The 23,312-nt window shown below is 45.4% G+C and overlaps 1 protein-coding gene across 1 annotated transcript in view; it reads right to left on the bottom strand.

Annotated features, from left to right (window-relative positions):
• MCM3AP (minichromosome maintenance complex component 3 associated protein) overlaps positions 1-23,312 on the bottom strand; it is a 1,669,219-nt gene that overhangs the window by 642,165 nt on the left and 1,003,742 nt on the right. Inside the window, exon 17 of the mRNA XM_069616041.1 lies at positions 18,087-18,239. Within this exon, the coding sequence (XP_069472142.1) occupies positions 18,087-18,239 (153 nt within the window). The remainder of the gene's footprint in view (positions 1-18,086; positions 18,240-23,312) is intronic.

Below are 23,312 nucleotides of genomic sequence, written 5' to 3'. Positions count from 1 at the left end.
CATTAGTATGTATAATAATATTGAAAACACAAAATGTACTTGGGGACCAATACCCACGTACATCTCAATAGCAAAACACGAATGAACGCATTGTGTAGAACATTCAAACGACAATTATTCACGCATTGTTGATCTAGTTAGTTGGAACTGTCGAGATCCATACCTCGGGCTCCGCATAGACTTCCATTGATGATATTATTGAAGATGACGCTTCAGCAACTCCCTGAAACACAGTAATTGCATTAGTATGGTTTTCTATTTTGTTAAAAACAACATAAACTTTGTGCAGGCGTCAACGGCTCATCTAAATAGACCTGCACAAATTATCAGTTGTCTAAAATAAATAATGGATATCTAAATATGATTCGATTTGCTCGATCGTTGGAAGTGTCACCACCCAGAGATCTGCATCAACTTCTAGGGGTGATGTTCTTGTAGAAGAAGCTCCGTCATCTCCCTGAAACATAGTACTTGCGTTAATAAAGAAGGAAGTATAGCGGATGTAATCACGTCATATGATCTCGCTTGATCGAACTGTCAGTATCCATACCTCGAAATGCATAAGAACATCAAGGGACGCTGTAACTGCGGTGCACACTTCTGCAAGCTGTTGCGCCGACCCGTAACTGCATGCTCCCCCTTCTTCTTGGACTAATGCTCCATCGACTCCCTGAAACATAGGACTTTCATTAGTAATGAACACAATATTGAAAAAAGAAGACAAATAGGAGGGCGACGACAGAAGGACATATCAATGGCTAAAAATGAAAGAAACATTGTGTGTAACAATCACGCTACAAGAATGCAAGATCTGATGATCTCCATCGATGGAACTGTCCGGAAACGTACCTCGAGCATCTGAGTGACATCAACGGTTGTCGTCAATGCGTTGGACTCCTCAGCATCTCCCTGAAAGACAGTACTTGCATTATTTTGGATAACAATAATTATAACTGAAAACAAAGACTAGAGGACGAGTACTAGGGTGTACCATTAGGTAAAATAATTACACGATAAATTAAAACTATTGATTTACATGCCTAAAACAAGTCAGTGGCAGAATAGCTAAGTAAGATTACCCGATAGGCGCTTGAAGTGGCTGATGACTGCAATAACGACACGGATGGAGAATCTTCCGCCTTCATATTGAGTGGATACATAAATGGGGAAATTATTGTTAGCTAATGCTACACACTACCGCAAGGCCGAGAGCTACATCCGTAAACTTGACTCACCAGTGGAGGGATGTGGACGAATAGAGTGGGAAAAGCGATTGAGAGCAATTTTCGCGTCGCTCGCAGTGTTTTCTTCTTTATTAGTAATGATGTGGAGTACATGTCTGAGCTAAAGTGCCTGCTGCAGATGCGGTATCGATCACCCCTCTTGTCCACAAAGACTTCTAGGACTCTACTTTCAAGCTCAGACGGTGGATATCCGCAATATCGGACCCATTCTCTTATCTGATCTATTGTCTTAGGGAAAACATGCATTATAGTACCTTCAGATTTATTATGGGTCTTCGAAGGGCAACCGCCAATGGAACAGGCAGGCATTGTGGAAAGTTCTGAAAAGTAAAGATCAACAATTCTCTATGAATACCAATGTGTTAAAAAATTAAATGACACATAAATGGTTCAATGCAAGGTTCGTTTTGGTTCTTGGAACTATACACGTTATGCACATGCGGATAAGTATTTGAATAACTTTAAAAAAATAGAAAAATAATTTGACTAAACTCAGAACATGTAACTAGTTCCTTGCATGTACTGTCGTGAACGAAAAGAAAACATGGATGCAATTTGATGACTACTAGCAAATAGATATAAATTAAAAAATTGGACGCAAAATGATTATGGTACATGGCCTTACCTTGACGAACAAACAGTTAGATGCAGGGATCAGAGTAGTTTCTTGTCGTAGAACAGGGAGCAGTTCACAGGTTGCAAACTGACGAGTTTGCTCGAAGTGGTCACGGAAGTTCACAGAGACGAAGAGCAGATAACCAGCACCTTCACGGGTTGACTAGCAAAGCGCAAAGAAGTTCTCATTAGAAATATGAAGTGGGTTATAAAGAATTCGAAACAGGGGTGTGTTTGTGAATGAATGACGTGTATATGTCGTGGCATTATGCGGTTTGCAGGGGGGCAACCAGCGTGAGGGGGGATGCTTGGCAGGAGACACGGGGTCTGGAGGTAGACATGGGAACAACAACCCATGCTCTATAGACCACTTTGAAGTGTACATGGTCTTTGGCACCTCTTGGCCTTTATCGCTCCCTGACAGCTCCACTTGCCAGCGCAAGTACCCTGGTGCGAACTGCCTTTGATAGGGCGGGGGGTGGATTGGGGCGGTGGTCGTGCAGACAAGACACAGGAAGACTCGTGAATGGAGACACACTTATGTGGATTGCAGGGGGGCGTCCAGCGTGAGGGGGGATGCTTGGCAGGAGACACGGGGTCTGGAGGTAGACATGGGAACAACAACCCATGCTCTATAGACCACTTTGAAGTGTACATGGTCTTTGGCACCTCTTGGCCTTTATCGCTCCCTGACAGCTCCACTTGCCAGCGCAAGTACCCCGGTGCAAACTGCCTTTGATAGGGCGGGGGGTGGATTGGGGCGGTGGTCGTGCAGACAAGACTCGTTTGCCGCAGGGCCTCACCAAGGAGAGGCCATCTAACTGCATGTAAGAGGCAGGCTGCGGGATCTAGTACATGGAAGGCAGGGGGGTGAGTTTATAAATACCTCACCCTCCCAGGAGAATATATGGGTGCAGTTCACCCTGGAGACCCTGGATGCCTAGGCAGTTAGTCAGCAGCAGGCTGGCCTGTGGTGGCAAGGCGGCACGGGCCAGAGGGGGTTATCTCTGTACCCGGTGCCCAAAAGGATGATTTATTATGATCAACCATATTGATTATTTACCTATAACCATGTTTTGTATCAATAAAATCCAACGGCCTTTTATTGCCAACGCTTGAACAAAGTGGTGTGGTAAGTATTTTTGGGGGAGGAGGCAAGGCCGGGAGGCTTGATGCCAACCCGCAAAATAACATATGTATGTCTGCTGCATATGGGTTCAACGGTTATGTGGATTGAAGGTGGGCGGCCAGCGTGAGGGAGGATGCTGGCCGGAGACGTGGTGTGACAAGACAAGGCACAGGAAGACTATTCAATGGAGTCACACTAGATTCATTTAAAAAATCAAAACAACCATTGTTAAAATATATGTTGGGTTTTATTTTAGATCTTAATTTCAATTGAACATAAATAATAAACATTACACATTGTAAAGTTCCAGTTGCAGCACATCCAGGGAAAATCCGCGGTATTGTCCACTGTCGCTGGGGAAATGTTGTCTAATGGCAAGTACCGCACAGGCAGGTATTACTCTCCGAAAGCGGTGTCCGAGCCTCCCGTGAAGCCACCAAGTGAAGCAACGATAGGCCACCAGCCTGTACCACCTGTGAAAAAGAAAGATGCAAACTGTATTAAAATGACAAAACTTTCTTATCAATGTCGATTAAGGTAAAAAATGTCATTCTGCTTTGAAAAAAATTCTATCTAGAAAATGCACAATATGGAACCAATTTACATGCGTTCGAATGATATGTAGATGTAATTTTATATGTGGGAGACGACCATGAAATAGTAGTGGCATCACTGACATCACAATCAGAGTATACTTACTCGTTACTCGTATTACGCGGACGAACAGTGCCGCGAAGTTCGTGCATAAGCACCATCATCATCCTCAACACGGTCCGTGAGAGGCAGGCTTCCCTGAACTCTGGCAGCTCGGTGATGCATTGCGGACTTGGCTCGCCTTCCGAAATGTAGGCCAAGCACCCGGAATTTTCACGGCAGCAGCAGTTCTCCTCCTCAGTTGGCATTAGCTCGCACCGATTGCACGTGCACCAGGTGGAGACGCCGTCCATGCGACATGGTCCAGGCTCTTCATCAGTTGACTGGTCCTCCCAACTGCCGTCCGAATCCCCATCATTTTCGCGTGCTTGCCTTTCCAGTAGTTCCTCCTCGGTGTACTCGGGCTCGTACATATACGGCATTATTGTAGCCATTGTGTGGTAAAGAAAGTAAAATAATTTACAGAGATGGTACAGGTGTTCACAAGGCCTAGAAGCGGCGAAGGTAGCTGACCAGAGCACAGAAACGAGTCACAGAATACTCAAAGTAACACAGAGAGAGGAATGGAATCGAAAATCTGCTGCTGTGTGTTGTGAAACGGTGTGTTTATACTTATTGAGGAAAGAGGCGTCCTGCCATTTCCATGGCGACACTTCATTAGCTGAGGCGCAGCGATTGTTGACACGAAACGTGCTTTGGCGTTGGGAAATGGGCAGTACGCGTCTGCTGATGTCAGGCTCAGGGGGGGGGGGATTTGATTTAGTGCCGCAAACGCAGGTGAGCCAGGTCGATGGGGGGAAATGATAGGATTATCACAAAATGGCGGCTGATTTCGAGTGCGTTAATGGACGAAAAGTCGGGTAAGGTCCATAGGAAATTTTTCTACGATCTACCGATTTATGCTTAAAAACACATGGCCGAACCGTAGGGACAATAAAAAAGAAGTCCCGGAACTATCCTTTAACATCAACTTTCTTTACTCTATTAAAATCAGACTTTCGATTGTGCACAGGATTCTGCTTGACGTACTGAAGGACCACTTCAATTCACAATCCTTTGTCACTCTTTTGCTTTTGATGAGAGATAGGTGGGCGCACCCTCTTTTTTGTGCGGGGGCTTGACTCGAGAGGGTAAGAAGTACAGTAGAGCAAGAGATGAGTCAAAGCTACCCTGACCAATGGCGTGACATAGGGTCACCGAGGTTTGCAGTGGAGCTAAAAACAATGTTAGCTCTGGAGGACAAAAAACCCTTTGGAGAAGTGAAACTGACAAAGGACAGGGTTTTTTTTATTTTACTCTAACACAGAGAAAAAAAAAAAAAAAGAAGACAATTGTTTACAAACTGCGCCGTGGCACTGAAACTATACATAGTGAACACATTAGAGTGTGCATTGCTGTGAGTTAGTATACAGAGTGAGAGATCACAGTTTTTTGTTGTTTCAAACAATAATATTGATAAGACAATAGGCTTTGTCTTAGACTTGTCGACACATTATTCTGTGTTTCTGGTTCGGTATGGATAGCTGGTGAATGTGGCTGAAGGGATGGAAGCAGCGTTGTTGCACCAGGTACCGAACGGTCTTCAGGACAGATGGATCAAGTCAGGTGAAGTAGTTAGAACCGTCAGCCTGTAGATATACAGCGGACTGGTTAGTACGGTGATAGAGGTGTCTGGGAGGTTAAAAACTGCAAACGAAGGAGACCTACCATGTTCGGGTAAATTTCCGCCTAGGTCAGAAAAATGTTGAGTCCAGGGCAGGGAGGGGGACTGGAGGGCTATCTGCAAGAGTCAGAGTCCTAGAGTTGAGTAGGGAAAGAGAATCTTCGGAATCTCGTTTATACCAAGACTGTGGCGTGTGGATCGTGCACAGTGCTGTGGGAGAGGTCGGGGTGAGAGGAAGTGTATTTACATTTTAAGTGGTGAAGTGCACAGATCTTCGGAGGTGCTTGCATGTGCAATCAGTTTATCCAATAATGGAAGGCACTAAGGCTGCTTGTAGAGATAGTGGGACCAGAGCCTGCCATCTTTTTTATGTGGAACCCGTGGGACGCACTTGAAGTGAAATGGGCATTTACAATCCGGGAGGGGACAAAAAGGTGGAAATGCTTACACTAGAATGAACGTGCATCGAGAGGTAGCGCTGTGGTTTAAAGGCGATCGATTCCGGGAACCACACTGGAAAGTGCGGGTACTAAAGTAAGGACGGGTGGAATACCGGAGGCTTGGTCTTAGCTGCGGCGTGCAGCGGCGGTCAGCTCTTCGGAAGAATGAGCTGTGTCACTGTATCCTGCTACTGCACGTGTGCGATAGATAACCGCTGAGTGGTGTGCCTGACTATGGGCTAGATGGACTGCGCATGTCATAGGCGACTAGTGTCTCGTTTGAGCAGATGCATGGAGAAGGGCACGTGTCTCACCATGTTAGGCATACCGTCCGTAGTGTGAAAAATCAGCTATGGTGTTCGTGGGTATAGTCTGCTTATTGTACATATTGCAAAACATGGAAAAGCAAACAATATGGTTCTGAGAAAAACAAGCAAATGCAGAATATATCCTAGTACGTGTGTACACTCACACGTATGTTAATTGAAAAGCGTCCTTGAAAGGTGGACTGATCTTTTTCACTGCAAGGTGCTGTAACATATATAACATACAATAGCACAATTTTTACCAAGCAACAAAATGGTCCTATATTTTGTGCATTTGTGTATCATTACACAGAAATAGTTCAATTATACAAATTACTGAACATTAGTGATCAAAACTAAATGTTTGGAGGTTACATGCTGAAGTCTATTATAGCAGAGTATTTATTACTGAGGGAAGAGTGGTGTTATGTTGCCCTGATAATACATTTGTAACATAGGACCGAATAACCAAAAAATGGGAGCAAAAAACCATGAGCAAGAACAACAAGAAAGGGAAGGAGATTCCGGCTCAATGAAACCACAGGGTAGTCTGAAGGGGCTGGTGTAATCCAGGGCCCATGGGTGGGTGGCCGTGGATGGATAAAACAACTATCTATTGAAAAAAAGGTTCCATTCGATTGAAACGTTGAGCCCTTGTTTCACCGAGTCAAGACGATAGATCCATTTTTGCTCAAGTTTGCGCAAAGCTAGGTCTCTGTCGCCTCCGCGAAATGGGTTGTTTGCTGTTTGTAATATTGCCCAAAAGATGTCATTATGGGTGTGGTTTTTGGCTTTGAAGTGTGCCACCAATGGTTTATCTTCAACTTGGTTCCGCACACAGGATCGGTGTTTGCAAATGCGTTGCCTGATTTCTCGTTTACACTTACCCACGTATATGAGATTACATGGGCATTTGATTATGTAGACCGACCACTTAGTTCTGCAGTTTGTGAAGGAATTGAGGGTCCAGGGTTTTCCTTTGAGGTCGATGGTTTTGAGATTGGCTGTCAAGGGGCAGACTGAACAGGAACCGCATTTAAAGTGTCCTTTGACTGCTGGAAGTTGCCATAGCGTGGATTGTTGATGGTTAGTTGTGTCCAGTTCGGTGTACGGGTGTACGAGATGGTCTTTGAGGTTTCTGCTGCGTTTGAACGCAAACCGTGGTTTTTCAGGATTGAAGGTATCGGTTTTGAGTGTGTCCCAGTTCTTTAGGATCACTTTTCTGATGCAGTTGCTCATGGGTGTGAAGGTGGTAACACATGTCATCTTGGTCGGTGATTGATCTTTTTCGCTTGGTGTTAGGCATGATTCTCGGTTGGTATTTTTTACTCGCTTACGTGCTTGCCGAATGATGTGTTTCGGGTAGCCTCTTTCTTTAAGCCGGATAGCTAGTTCTTTACTCTTGGTTTCATATTCACATAATGTTGAACAATTGCGCCTTATCCTAAGAAATTGGCCGTATGGCAGATTTAGCTTGTGCGCTGAAGGATGATAGCTGGAAAACTCTAGAAGGGTGTTTTTGGATGTTGGCTTTCTGTAGAGGGTGGTGCCCAAAGAGTTGTCTGGATTTTTGTAGATTTGCAGATCTAGAAAAGGAATGTTGCTCTTGCTATGGTCAATGGTGAAGTTAATACAATTGTTTTGTGAGTTAAGCCATTGCAAAAAACAGAGGAGTTGTTCTTCTGTCCCTTTCCAGATCATGAACACATCTATGTATCTTAGCCAGTTACCAATCAATAGTTTGAAGGGATTGACTTAGTTGTACATTGAGTTTTTTTTCAAAGGTGTCCATGAATAGGTTTGCCACGTCGGGTGCAAACGTTGCCCCCATGCTGGTTCCATGTATTTGTTGGTAATAAGTTTGTTTGTAGATAAAGTAGTTCTCCATCAGGGCTATTCTGGTGCATTCAAGGAGGAAGTCTGTGGGCGGTTCCATTTTGGTTCTTTGGTCGAGGAAGGTTCTTAGGACTTGTAAGCATTCCATTTGCGGAATACTTGTGTATAGGGATTCAACGTCTAGTGTTACTAATAGATCATTTTGTGTGATTTGTATTTTTTCCAATTTTTTGATCATGGCCATTGTGTCTTGTATATATGAAGGCATTTTACTGATGAAAGGTCTCAAGAAATGGTCTATGTAGATGGATAGTGGTTCTAGCAATGATCCGATTCCTGCCACAATGGCTACCTGGCGGGTTTATTTGATTTTTGTGGATTTTTGGAAGCAAATAAAAGGCTGGAATGATGGGATGTTGGTTGATCAGAAATGCCTTCTCATCTTCGTCTATCCATTCTTCATCATATGCGTGGCTCATGAGACTGGTCATTTCGGACAGTATCCTTGAGGTTGGGTTGATGGGTAGCTGTTTGTAAAATTTGTTGTTGGAAAGTTGGATCGTCACTTCTTTATCATAGAGGGTCTGGCCCGCTTCAAAAACAATCTCTCAGCTGCACAAAGATGTGCATTACAAGCGCTTGAAAAAAACAAAACCTTCCTCATCAAACCTGCCGACAAAGGTGGCGGCATTGTCCTATGGGGCCAGACCCTCTATGATAAAGAAGTGACGATCCAACTTTCCAACAAATAATTTTACAAACAGCTACCCATCAACCCAACCTCAAGGATACTCTCCTTTATATTTCTTTGAGCTGGAGTTAAATGTGAAAAAATGGGGCTTACTGCAAATGAATGAGTTAAGGGGCAAGGTGTACATCCAGGTAAATCAACTTCCCATTCTCAATAATGGCCACATCTGTTACTAAACTTAGTTCATTATTTGCCATAATCAAAGGAACAAGATCACATTCTAAAGACTATGCATCCCCCAAACCTTTACTTTTGCTTTTCACAAAAAAAGTCTGCAATTTTCTTTCTTTGTGGAGGTAGTGGTTAATGTATATTCCAGGCACCTTTGGAACATTGTTCGTGAATCATGAAATATAACGGGAGACGTAACAGAGTTCACTGGATTTAAACAAAGCACCACTTCAGATGTTGACGACACCGACTCTGTGCTTACATCCATTAGAATAGATCATAACTCTGGTTTAGCTTGCTTGAAGATAGTTTCACTTTGTAATCCTTGCTTTGTGGTTAAAGGAGCTATTACTGCCCATTCAGGGGCACGCAAATCATTGCACATTGCACCACTCTTTAGGTTATAAACATGCAACATTCACCTTTGTGTTACTTATTATTTGGTCCAATTGCAAAGATCTTTTTTGTTAAGGGTTTCACAGATCTCCAAATGCTCTGCTAACCGGTCAGAAGCACAAACACACACCACGCCTCACAATCTCAAACCAGAGTTTCAAAAACTGAGCATGGGGGTAAACACTCGCCCGCTCAAAGGGCTTTCACATGTAGTGCCTCACCGTCACAAAAGGAAAAATATATACTCGTTGGCTCAAAGGGATTTCACATGCAGTGACCTGCAGTTGCTGACAAGGCTTTTTACAGTCAGTAGAGGAAAAATATATACTCGTCGGCTCAAAGGGATTTCACATGCAATGCCCCAGAGTCACTGACCAGATATTTCGCAAGCAGTAATGCCCTTTAAGCAGAAGTGCAAAATAACTGTAAATCGGCCCGCAGTCACAACAAAGGAAAAAGGAGCCTCTCAATAGAGAGGATCATATTAACTTACAATTGTTTGCTCAACTCACCAGGAAATGTTCTGCCCCACAGACTTTAGTTCAACAAGTATGTTTAGACAGAGTGTTCGCTTCCCCATAGAGCCACTGAACACTGTACATTGTACCAGACTCTGCCACGCTCCACTGGGTAGTAGGTATTTTCTACAGGTAGGTCCTCCTCCTTAGTAGTACAAATGGACAACAGACTCCACAAACGCTGTAAGCAGACCAATTGAATTGTAGTGGACAGTGTTCCTCTCCACAACAAACACTCTACCTCACTCCACTCCGACAAATATACTTTCATAACCACAGGTGAAAAACTAACAGAGCATTTCATAATACATGAATATAATGCAGAACATTAAACCTACAGAGGAAATTGGGCACTAGCAAAAGTTCTAGTCCTTTGACCTAAACTCCAGGGACACAGACATGGGTCACTGTCCAGGTAAGTACCTGTCAGAGTGACTCCCAAAGAAGACAGGACAAAGTCAGTAGGCAGTTCTGCTGTAGTGGTGTAATGCTAGTTAAGACCCGCTCCCTCCAGAGGTGCAGAGGAGATGGTGGCAAACAATCCCAGGGGACCCCAGAAATGGCCCCCACACTAACACCATTGAAGAGATCCAGGGCCACGTCGGGGATCCAGTATCCCCAGGACAAAATGTAGACCAGCAGGATTGACCACTTAAGATTGTCAATTGAAAAACATGGGTTGAAGATACCTGCAGAGATCTTCTACCATTGATCACAGGAACCCTGCAATGTAAGTATAAGGGATAAACCACCAAGCCCAGAGATAAGTACTCACAGTTGTTGTCTCCGAAAATATAATTCCAGCATAGTGAAACAACCAAATAAGTGTCAATCTTCTTTTACGGGGCAAGATAAAGGTTCCAGCAACCCAAGGGGCTTGAACCCTGAGCAAATGACAACAGGCCTCCCCAGGAGTGGGACCCAACATCCATGAGCGAAATCAGTGGCTCCAGAAGGGTAGACGAACATGGCCAATACAGGATCCAGTGGCCTGGCAGACAAAGGAAGGCAGCACCACAGCATAAACAGTCCCAGCACAGAGATTGATGAAGGAAACCAGGGAGGCCCTGGGGAGTAGATGAGGTGGAGTGTTAGGGTCCCAAACACCCTTCCAGACAGCAGCAGCACCAAGGCCGGAAGCTCTGGTGGTAAATGGCTGGAAGCACCAGTAACAGCTAGAACGAAAGTACCAAGATGGAAGGGGTGACCCAAGGAGATGAGGCGGACAAGAGGAAGGGCTAGAAAATCCCCAGAAAGTATCCCAGCAGCTGATAACCCATACCGGTGCTTAGCCTATGAGACAGGAGTACAGCCAGTATGGCCAAACCTGGTCCTAAAAATTAAAAAGCAGCTCAAACCACACACCAATCCTCAATCAGGTAAGTAAACCTGCTCACCTTCTAATATTCCACCAGAACTGAGGGCAGGAACAGCCTCCCCCATACATACCCACACTCACAGGGACTGGTCTAAGCAAGCCCACCAATCACACTAGGGATTTAAAACAAAGATACTGGAAGTCAGCCAATCAGGTTAACCCCAAAAACTCCCAGTCACTCATGACTATATACACATGAAGCATGATGGCCTGCACAGCAACAAGAACCTGTCTATACCAGTTCAAAACACAACCGGTCACGCGTGGCTTGGTTCACAATGAGCCCATGTGTGCACAACACCATTGTAGGGCTACCTAGTGGTTCCCCTGAACAAATGAATCCCAAACAAACAAAATGACTGAGAGGAAGACTTAAAAAACACATTGGTGCATTTTGTGAATTATCTTGCGAATGAGTGGTGTTGTATGGGAGTCTAAAGGGCAACCCAGGATCATATAATCAAAGTGTTTGCTGGGGCAGGAGGACTAAAAAGGACAGCAGCAGAACCCCTGTAACAACAGACATGGTATCAAAAGTTAGACATGGACACAAGAGAGCCAGTTGGAAAACCTTTAAAGCTTCAGGATGGGTGTAACGCCTAACTTTCCCTAACTCTAAGAGGGGGACTTACCTCAACTGATGTATCCAAGCACAGTCTGTGTCTAAAGGTCCAAAGTAAAATGAGATCTATGTAACAACCTATACTTGCCCTTACTTCTAATACTAACAATGTGCTGGAATGTTCAAACTAAATAAGTGTTCCAAAATCATATGAGAGTGTCTTTCAGGAGCTTCTCACATAGCTCCCTTCCCCAAGTTCAGGACACCAGGGGAATAAAGTTCCATAAGCCTTCAGGATTTAGTTCCAAGTAAATGTCACAGTATTTTAACAGCTCAGAGTTCTCGTTAATTTAGGTTTCCAATCTGCCTGCAGGCCTTCTCCAATAGATCTTTTCAGGAGCATCCTACCCAGCTCCCTTCCCCTAAATTTGCAACACTTGGGGATTTAAAGTTCAACAGGTCTCTCAGGTTGAACTCTCCTTGCCCCAAAAAAAATATCAAATAAACGTATTAATTCATAGTTCTCGTTATACTTTATTTTAAGCCAAAGTACCTTATTAGATCCTAGTTCTTGGTTACGCTTCACAATCTTCCCGTTTGGTTTCCTCAGATGCACCAACAACAAACGTCCAGCTAGTTTTAGACTTCTCTTGGCTGAATTCAGAAATCAGCACTTTGTCTTTTCCCTTAATGTCCACAGTACCTTTTAGACTCAGGGTTCACTTCCCTAAATCTCAGCTCTTCGGTATAGCTGTTGTAGTTATTCACAAACACTTCTGAGGTTCCCTTACCCATCTCTGTGTTCCACTTTCAGGCTCCTCCTGGACTGGGGGCTGTTGTCTGACCGCACGGTCCACCCATTACAGGTCCTGGGGCCTGGGGCTTCTAGCTCTGCCCCTTCCTTTTCAAGCCACTTAGTTCACTAAGCTTGGTTGGGTTTTATATCTTATTTTTTTGTTTTAAAGCGCATGTCACAGGACCAGAGGCATAATAGCGCTAACAAGACAAATAACATAAATAGCAAAACAGATACTCCTGTGCATAGACAACGCCCAAATACATGGACAATCTATCATCCAACACCCGCACCACTGTGGATGTCGCAGGGTGCGCTAGTCAAGAGTTCAGCCAAACATCCTAGTTTTCAGGTCCCTTTTAAACTTGGGGAGGGACTGGCATAGTCTCAAGCTGGGAGGTAGCGCATTCCAGTTCTTCAGTGCTGTGTATGCAAATGATCTCGGGTTGACCCCTCAAGTTTAGACCGCAGTGCATTTAAGAGCCCTACATTATTTAATCTTAGTGACCTTCGAGCTGGCAACCAGGCAGGCTATTTGTGTGGTACGCTGGGCTTAATCGATATAAGCATTTATGTGTGATACATAGAAGGAGGAATGTCAATCTACTGGCTATAGGCAGCCTACCTCCTGATGAACCTGTCCTTGCTTTCATCTTTTTCCCCCCTTCGACATTGGATTTCTTTCTTGTCTGTCTTGTTTGTTAGTCCTGTTTGTTCTTAATGTGCACACTGAGGCCTTAAGGCATGTGGTGCGGTTCATAAAATGTTTTAGCAAATAAATAAATAAATAAATAAATTGTGTAGCACTCTCCTAGCTTCTGTGACATGCTCTTTCTTCCTCAGGCCATTAACTGTTCTAACTGCATTATTCTGAATCACCTGAAGGTTCATGATTTCTCCTTTCCCTGCGCCCTGCAGCAGACTGGCCCTGTAATGATCAGGGTTTGGAGTATGCCCCTATAACGTGGGTGGGGGGGTCCTTTTGGCTGGATGAGTGGCAATAGCCCACAAAGAGGGAGGGTAGGTTTTCCCTAGGGGTTAGGGAGTAATGTGTCTCGCCTACGAGCGTCCTCTTCCCAGTCCCGAAAGACACTCCACTCAGGTGATCCTCTCTCGCTTGTCGAGCCCCCGGATTGGCATCCAAAAGTGATGGCCTTCCCCCTGGCAACCTGACTAGAAGATCCCCAGGGACTGGTTGTGAGAACTCCCTCAGCTTTATCACACCCCCAGAAATGTATTTCTGCCCCAACTGGAAGTAATGGTATTGCATTATCCACCAGTCAATATCCTTTTCTAGGGGTGAATTGGGACCTATTGAGGCCCGTTACTGGTTGACTCATTTTACAGTCTCTTGTCCCCTTGGGCCCATTTCGTTCATTGTTCCAACCCTTTCCCTCCCTTCTCTCTTGGACTCCCATAAACCCAGAGTAAGCCCTTGTTGGGGCAGTCCACTATACTGCTTTTCTTGGAATTAAGTGAATCTGTGTCTTACTCATTAACTAAGTTTGCTCTACATACTTGCTTAGTTTTATACTTTAAAGTGCTTATTCGATGGTGTCATTGTACCCTAATATTGTTCTAACCCTTTCCCTCCCTTCAGTCTAGGACTCCCATAAGCCCACGGTACTCTGCTGTTGGGGTAGTTCACTACATTGTTTTTCTTGGAGTGAGGTGAACATAGGTCTTATCTATTTACTGTATTTGCTCTATATGCTTGCTTGGTTTTATACTTCTTTTACAGTGTCCTTTTTACCCTAATGCAATACTAAATAATTATAAATATACATTTTTACAGTGCAATGTGTGGTGTATTTTATTGTGTATCAAACTAATTGTACTTTGGTACCAGCCCAACCCCTCCTGAGAGTGAAGACGGACTGCTCTGCTACATTACCCAAATGACAATTTTGGTCTAATGCAATAGACCTGTGTAAAGCAGAATTCAATTTTTGGAGGTTCTGCTGTCCCATTTTATGGGACCCCTACACGTTTTGTCCTATGGTATTCTCGCCTCTTTGACCATATTTGAGTGGCCTGCAGGACATCACTGAAGCCATCCCCTGCCACAGCAACCCCTTTTTGATGTTCGGTCCTATGGTAGACTATATGGCTTCTATGACAGGGCTGCTTTTTAAGCCATGAAGACGGGATGCTGATTTTCTAGTAGCAGGTTTGGCCATACTTCCTGGGCCCTGGGCCCTTTGTCTTAGCCACAGTTTCTTCTTTTGGCTACAGGCCAGCCTTCTCAAGCTGTTAATCATCCTCCCGTTCCACCGTGCTGGTTGAACTGGCAGTCCTGGCTGTCCCATGCCCAGACCATTCCTGGTTGCTGTAGTGTTGCTTCCCTATAAAATCCTCCTATGTCCAGCGCTTTAAGGTGCATCGCTTCTCTAAGCTGGTAGAGTGGTAGTAGGCCACTACTCGGCTCCTTAGCTCCTCCAACCATTGCTAGCACTGCCCCTTGCTGGTTGGCTGCCCTGTTTTGCCTCTCGAGCTGCCTGGGTGACGTTGGTCGGGTTCCCACATCCTAAGGTGCCAGCCTCATCACTGCTTCGACTTCCTGCTGGCGTGTCATCATCCTGGGTACATTGATTATTCTTTTCTTCCATCTGGGTTGTCAGTAGTCCAGGGTTACAGGCCCTGAATACCGGATCCTGCCTCCAGCCCTATAAAAGCAGCCCTAGACTTACTGCATTCTCCCACCTCATCTGAGCCGAATCATGAGAGGCAGACTATGTGTGTCCCTTGGTCCTGAGATAGTCTTCAGAGGACTCTTTAGCAATCCCCTGGTGCAGTAGAGTACAGCAATTTCCTATAGACTGGTTTTGGTCTGAATCCTGCTCCGCTTCGTTCCTTCTCTTATCGACTGAATGTTGAGGGTGGGACTTGATCTCTGTCAAGGCAGACTTCTCTGGCATTTCCTGGTGTTGGCTGCTTCTTTGTTCACACCTGTTCGGTAAAGCAAGGACTTGCCTGGCTTTATCATATAACTGCATCTGCGATTATGGTTTATGTCCCGTTTAAATATATAAGAGCTACAAACATTACAACTTTTCCAAAATTGACCAAGAAATGTACTTACCATAACTGACATTTTTCATGGGTCCATGGAGTTTTACACCAAAGACTAGAATTTTAGCAATTAGTCCTCATTTATTATACGTTTAATGTAATAAATCATAGGACTGCACTTCTGACTATTGAAATGTACTAGGTTAATAACTTTTGTTACATTGTATCCCATGAGATCTAAGATTGTATTGAGACCATTGTGAAGGGTCATGATCGTATCAAGGCTGGAAAGTGGAGAAGGAGGGAAGTGGATACGAGTGCCGCCCTTGGTTGCAAAATGCCTACCAGCACTTTTTCTGTCCAGAGTGCTTTCTTTTTCAATTCAAAACTTCAACAATGCTCCTGGGAGCCACTGAGAAAACAAACCAAGGTGAGGTGTGTGTGTGAGGGGAGTGGTACCAGTTTGTGATAGTGAAGCTGTGAATGATAGGATTTCTGCAGGTGAAGGTAGTAGTGAGCGTAGAGTGGGAGATACGAGTTGGAGAGTTAGAGTAGTAGTTAAAGTGAGTGAGTGTTGGAAGAGAGTAAGGATAATTTAGAGGAGTGTAGAAGTGGGGTGCGAGGTGAAAGGTGCAGGAGAGAAGTGAGCGTGTTTGCAAATGGTGAGTGTATTGGGAGAGTGAGCAGGGTACTATATCCCTGGCATGGAGTGTAGAGGTGGAGAGAGTAGTAGTAGTAGTAGTGGAGAGAGAGAGTAGTAGTAGTGCAGTGAGTAGTAGTGCAGCAATAGTAGTAGTATCATATTGAAGGGAGTAATAACATCAAAGGGTGAAGAAAAGTAAAAGAAGTGAGACAAAAGGGACAGAGTAGAGAGAGGCAGGGGGAGCAGAGGATGGGTGGAGTCGGACAAGGAGAACAGCTAGTGGAGAATATTCAAAGATAAGGAGAGGGACATCTGACCGTGTGAGGAAGAAAACCAATTTAGGTATTATTGTCTGCCAGGCACAACTCTAAAATCCCTTTAGAATTAATTGTGCCGGGCCAGCCTAGGAAGTCTTAGACAAATAATGCATTTGCCTTTTGACCTCACTCGTAGAAAAGTCAGATCTTTAGCATACTGAAGGAGAAACAATATGTATTTACCAACCAGGGGTTAAGGACACTTGGATGAGGGAGAAGGTGGTTTCTAGACAAGAGATGGACAGCCATTAGCGAGCCCCACCAACCTACCCTTTCTGATTGTTGTTAAACTGAAAGCTATCCATTGAGGAAAAGAGCAGTTAAGACAACATACACTGACATTTACTTTCTTTTTTTTCATAACATTTTATTGGGTTTTACAGCAGAGCATTACATTGAGCATAACAGCAATAACTGAACAGCATTCGCTAGGTATGTTAAAATGATAATGTCTCTTGGGGAGATCGGTGGGAGAGGGACCAGGTTGGTGGTTTGAGCATTACTGTCCATGGCCCACTCTATCCTCAGTCACCGAGTGAGTTACGGTGTGATGGGTTGCTATGGCGTGAGATGTGTACTTTCTTTTAATAAAACCCTTAAATGTTCCTGGAGACGCAACAATTTATTAAGGCCATCTGTGACACCATGTGGGTCTAGTAATATCAGAAAACGTGTACTCTGGGTGTTGATGTCCCTTTGGGCACATGATTTAGTAGTATTACTCCTTTCTTTCCCTCTAGGTGCTATAGTGAGTACGGATCTACGTTACAATACCAAATACGAAAAGCTTGAGTTACAAAATTGCCCATAACACTGAACTAGAGGAGCGGGAGACGCCCCACAACCCCAGCTCCCCTAGTTTGGCATTTTGGGATTCAACATTTTGTATAATGCCGAATGCGCAATAAACGTACATTTGGCGTGATAGTTCCATTACTATCTAGCAAAGGTTGTGGAGATTGCTGTGATTGTTCCATTGTGGGCAATATGGATTCTGAACATGACAAAGTAATGTGGTGCTTTTGTCTAGGGATCTCTTCCTCTCCATCCCATAGCATTATAATGCACCGAGTTTGCCACCAAATACAGGTCATACATTTAGATATAAGAGAAAGAAGGATCTGATTAGGCCCCTTTTTAGTGTATATTTTCAGGATATCGGTATAGATTAGTCTCTTGGGGTGTCTACATGGGGACTAACTACCTATCCACCAGCCTTTAATTCCTCCCTTTAGTGAAGCCTGACTATAGCCAGAAAAAAAGGTTTGGTCTAATTTCTGGTTACAACCCTGTCTTGCCACAAGGATATATGGTTTCACACCCCTCCATAGAAGCCTTTGGAAAAGTCTCCCTAACAATATGCTCTCAAGAAGACCAAGTCTCTTCACACCCATTAACAGAGGGCTGTGGAAAACCATAACACCTGTCAACAAATGACAAGTACCAATGTGCATGGAGATTATAGTGCCGCTGATGATAAACTCATGTTGGTATTGTATTATGCAATTAATTGGACAATAGTCCTTATCTTTGTGATGAAATGCCAATAATAAAATGTAAAAAAGGACTTGGGAAGGATTTCTTATAAGAGACATTAGCCTTTCTCTCCTCCGAGCCATAGCTATATCCTAGCTTGCAGCAACACGTTCCTCTTACCTCTGCAGGTACTTGCAGTAACACTGTAGCTCCTGTAAGGCTTCCTTTGCAGTCTGGAATATTTCTTCCTGCAGAAAGAGCTCTGTCCAGTGATGGGATACCTGGTCAGAGCAGCGAGCGATTCTGAGCCTTCTGTCCTCATCAAAGGCAGACCTGAAGAGAGAGGGGGAATAGAGGATAAGTGCAAAGAAACAGGAATTAACCCAAAGGGCAGCAGAATAAGATAATTGCAATGGAAGGGGTATTAAAAAGGTAAGTGGTGTGTCAGATAATTAAACTCAATGTAAGCAGTGTTAAGATGGATCTGTTAAATGGGCAGTAAGCAGACGTCTTGCAGTGGGCTGTGATTTGTTTTAAAGCAAGGAGGGTTAGATGAGGTGCATGCTGTGGGGCAGAACAGCTAATGAGTTACCAAAATAAGCAGCGTTTAAGAGTGTTGATCTGGTCGCCACTTTACAAATACTTACATATCAATGTTATTAAATCGATGCATTCATATTCCTAGTTCAATTGCTTGACTAAATCAGATTAAATAGTTTGTAGCCATAAGAGCCAAGAGTAAGAACAAGAAAGTGAAAATTAAGGAGCATGTAAAAATGCCAGGTTCATTGTTCACAACTTAGGTAAAACCCATTTGTGTATGCAGCGGACCAGACACAAGGTTAGATAGATACAAGGTTAGGTTTTGCAACTTGGATACTACATCCACACCCCTCCCTGCAGCTCCTTATGTCCGTCCTGTGCATTTTCTCCTGGGAGACTAAAAGAGGACAGGGATGTTATTCCTCATTTTGTCGGTTTCCTGTGAAACTACTTACGGGTTAACTTGGGAATGTAAACAACTTCCTTACGGTCACCAATCAATTGTGAGCAAAGGGCAGTCAAAGCTAAAAGGTAGGAGTCTATATGCTTCTCTATACCTTTCTGAGCCACCTGTTAGCCACTGGGTGCCACAAACATGACAGGTCACAAACATGCAAATCAAACTCCAGTCCACAGCACCACTGATACAGCTCTTCACATACACATGCATTCTCCTTAACTGCCAATCTGATTGTAGGTGTGCGTGCAGCTGCAATGACCTCATCACCTCACACCCCTGACATACTCTACCTGACAGGAACATGGCTGAAAGACCACTGGCCATCCATCATCCCTGACATGCTTCCTCAAACTACCTTATTGTTGGGGAATATTTTCTTTCTACTGCTTTTCCGCCATAGACTTCTATGGAACTCTTATTTTTTTTTTTTTATTGTTTACTTGCTGACCTTACTTTTTTGAAGCAAAAAGCCCTCAGCTCGTCTTTCTCTGCTTTTTTGCGCACTCTTATGTGGAAACCGCTCTGTCCCCAAGACTATCAGTACTGGGAGACTATAGGCCTCATTATGAGGTTGCCGATAACCTCGCCTTACAGTTTCCACCGTCTAACAACCCAGATTTACCGGGATATCACAGGCAGCAGCGGTACGCCAAGTTCCCATTCGCAGGGGAACTCTGAAGCACCAGCACGGGTGAAGGTGCTTCAGTGTAAAATCTGCTGGTAGGAGCCTGAACTCCCGGTAGATCAGTCCTGCTGGTAGTTCAGTGCCCCTAACGTCAGACTCCGAGTGATCCGGTCAGGAAATAAAGGAGCCGGTGTTACCAGCACCTTTATTTCCAGACCGGGTCACCCGTAATGAAGCAAAATGTCTCCCTTAGTGAATTTGTCTTTTGAAAGCTACACACATCACCCTAAAGTGAAGTGCAGTTACCATACTATGTAAATCTCCACCTTCTCTCCTAACTTCCAGTGTTATGCGGATGACATGCAGCTCTCCTTCAAGCTTCCCTCCTCTGTCTCCTCTTCCTCTCTCATTCCGGACTGCCTGTCTGCTATTCAGGCATAGTGCACTGCTAACAATCTCTGCCCTAATGCCAGTAAGACAGAGATCCTTCTCATTTGGACCCCAGCTCCCTCTTTCCCTCCCACACTCTGGCCCCCCTCAATGGCCCACCTCCCCTCACCCTCCTGTGAGGCAAAAAACCTTGGTGTCATCTTAGTCTCCCCTCTCTCTCTCTCTCCTTCTCCCCTCACATCACAGACCTTGCCAAGAAGGTCCACTTTCAGCTGCACCTCCTCAGAGGCATTCTCCCTTTCCTCACCTTCACCCCAGACACTCAATGTCTCCAGAGCTCTGGTCCTCTACAGACTGGACTACTGCAACAGCCTCTTCCTCAATCTGCCCAACTTCCTGCCTTCGCCCCCTTCAACTAATCCAGTACAGGACTGCAAGACATATCCTTGGCCTCAAGCCCAGGGACCGCATCTCCAGCCCCAAAATCTCTCCACTGGCTCCCAGTTGCTGCGAGGCTCAAGTTCAAGACCCTCTACATCCAACTCTCCCTCCCTAAATACATCCCTGCTGGAGCCCTTCGGTCGTCTAGCTCCAACTCTCTGCAGATCAGACACTTTTCCAAGCAGAGTGGGGGGCGGGTAGATCTCTCTCCTCTGCAGGTGTCTCCCTCTGGAATGGCCTCCCTGCCCCTCCCAAACTTGAGCCAGATCTCCTTATGTTCCAGATGCTTCTCAAGAACTTCCTTTTCTCTTCTTCATTCCCTCTCATGTCCCCATTCTACTTCTTAGACTGGCTGCCTGGTTCCTCCAGAGTCTTCGAGGGCACCATATCCCCCTAATCGTCTATCCCTGCACTTTATCTCCCCTGACCCCCACCCCAACCTGCACTTGCCCTTCCCCCCGCACTAGCCTTGCTGGGCCTGCACTCTTGTAGCCCTTACAGCCCCTTTCCTCGCACTTAGCTTGTGGACCTTCCTTCCCCTGCACTCTCTGCTTTAGCCTGGTTCTGGCCACCTGACTAAGACGTGATCTCTGCGTGCTCCTCCATCGATCCGGACGGAAAAACACACCCAGAGCCTGCAGAGTGTTGCTGTTTTGAAGCTGCAGTCCTGTGAATATGAGAGGCATGCAGAGGTCGTAGAGCCGGTGAGAACCGTGCAAGGAGCGTTGAATTATGAGCCGGAGAACTTAAGGAGATCTAGACAGCAAAGGATACAAAATGGCACCCAGATAAAAACAAAGATGAGTCTCTGAATAGCCGCACCAAAATATTGTGGAGCTGTGCCGCTTGCCAGCAAAAGCAGACTCCGCTCATTAAATAGGGACCAGAATGCAAGTGAGCAGCAGCGGCAGTGTTTACAGCTGACGCGCTCGAGAAGTCTGGCAGAGACGCGGTGGACAGCTGATTGAGAAACAAAGTATTGCCACGAAAAGGAATAGCTGGCGTATTCAGACGCGAGCGCATGGAGCAGATCAGCGCGGAGACAAAGCAGCGGCAGTTAACCATCAGATATCGAGAACGCCTGCACACGAGAAGCTGGGAGGAGACAATGTGAAATGGGCAGCTTTACATCGATGAAGTACGGGATAACCGTATAGCCAGACGGCAGATCCCCCATACACGCGGACGGATGCACAGAGGCATTCAAAGTATGTTAAGCACAACACCAAGTACAATACAGAACTGTTCCACGCTGAAGAAACTATCTGCATTGGCTATGGGGCCTCGTGGGAGCGAAGAAAGCAGGTTGTAGATATAACGTCAGTAGGCACAATACGAGCTGGAGTCTGGGAGAGCTTGGACAACGGCAGAGGCGCACAGCGGACCCCAGCTGTGATATAGATTAATGGCACACCCTCAGTGCTGCATCCGAATGCGTAAAAAGCAAACACTGGAAACAATGTAGCACAACTCACACACGAACAGTACCTCTAGGAGGCCATTGAATTACTGTGACAAAAACACTGTCTTGCACGACCTGGCAGAGCGTGACAGTGGGAAGTGCGAGGAAAGTATAAGGTTGCCAGACATGGTCACAGGTGACCGGAATGGCAGCAGGGCAGCAACCAGAGGACGGTACCAGGCTGTTTCAATCTACAAACTGAAAGCAAGCCTGCCAATGGGAGGTGGACATTATTGAGGGTGAGGAACATACGCCTGCAGGTACAGCACAACACAAACTAAACTGCCACCTGTAAAGCCCCCAACAGAAAGGAGTACTCAACAAGGTTTTGGGCAGGAGTGACTAAAATCTTTGGGGCACTACTGCTTCCCGAGGCATAGGCGGACTGGTTGGCACCTACAAGGATAATGAGTCGCACCAAGGAAGGTGTACAACCTAGCGCGTAGATCCTAACACTAGCCCTGACAGAAGTTGTCCAGCCCAGATCCGGCTGGAGTAGACATCAAGCGGACCAGGTGCAGGTGCAGAAGCAGAAACAGTGTCGGATGTACACGGACTGAGGTGGCCTGTTGGGCGACTCGTAACGCAGAGCGAGTATAAGAGAAGGGCGGCTGGAGCTCTGAGGTAGTGCTGAGGCAGACCAATCACATGAAGGGTAGTATTGGGCAACAACTGGCAGATCCGTAAATCAACTGCGAAGCGCATGAGTTAATTAAAGAGAGTGAGAACATGCGCAGTATATGCACTGCAGGCCCCCAATGGTACGAACAGTGGTGGAATCGCTGGACACAGACAGAAGAAGCCTGAAGAGAGAGGACACGAAGGGCGCCACGACACCCGGGACAGAACGTTATCCTGATCTGTGCCGGTGTGGAATAGGAGACCACACGTGTACTGAGACATAAACGTGCGCTCCAGGCCAAGAAGCTCTACTATGGCAACGAAAACAAAAACAAAAGTAAAGGGAAGCAGCAGTCATTGGATGCGTTTGCCAAACCCACTCTACGGAAGGATCCAAGTCACAATTGCAAGATGCAAGTGAGGGAGATACACAGGGAAGGATGGACCAGCAAATAATTGAGGCCATCGCGGAACTGAAATAGACTCTGGAATTCAAGATCGATGCAGTGCAAATCGATATGAACCTCTTGAGACAAGATGTCAGGACGCTGGCGGAACGCACTAGGGTGTTAGAGGAAGAGGTGAAGGCTAACACAAGTAGCTGTCAGAACAACACCCAGGAAATTTCTTTACTGAAACAACAAGTGCAAAACATGCGTATATTCGGACTCCCGGAAGGTGAGGCGGGCCAGAACCCGACTAACTACATAGAAGACATGCTCCTGCAGGAAATAGGAGTCAGATCACTTACCTAGTGGTTCAGTGTGGAGAGGGCGCATAGAGCCCTAACGAGGAGACCTCCACCTGCAGCCCCGCCCCGACCGATCATTGCAAAGATTTTGAATTATAAAGATAGCAAGAAGA

This window comes from Ambystoma mexicanum, chromosome 9 (genome assembly GCF_040938575.1).
Source record: "Ambystoma mexicanum isolate Mex_15411 chromosome 9, UKY_AmexF1_1, whole genome shotgun sequence".
Lineage (NCBI taxonomy): Eukaryota > Metazoa > Chordata > Amphibia > Caudata > Ambystomatidae > Ambystoma > Ambystoma mexicanum.
The sequence above is the reverse complement of the archived record's forward strand: the minus strand, read 5'-3'. Positions and strand labels throughout refer to the sequence as shown.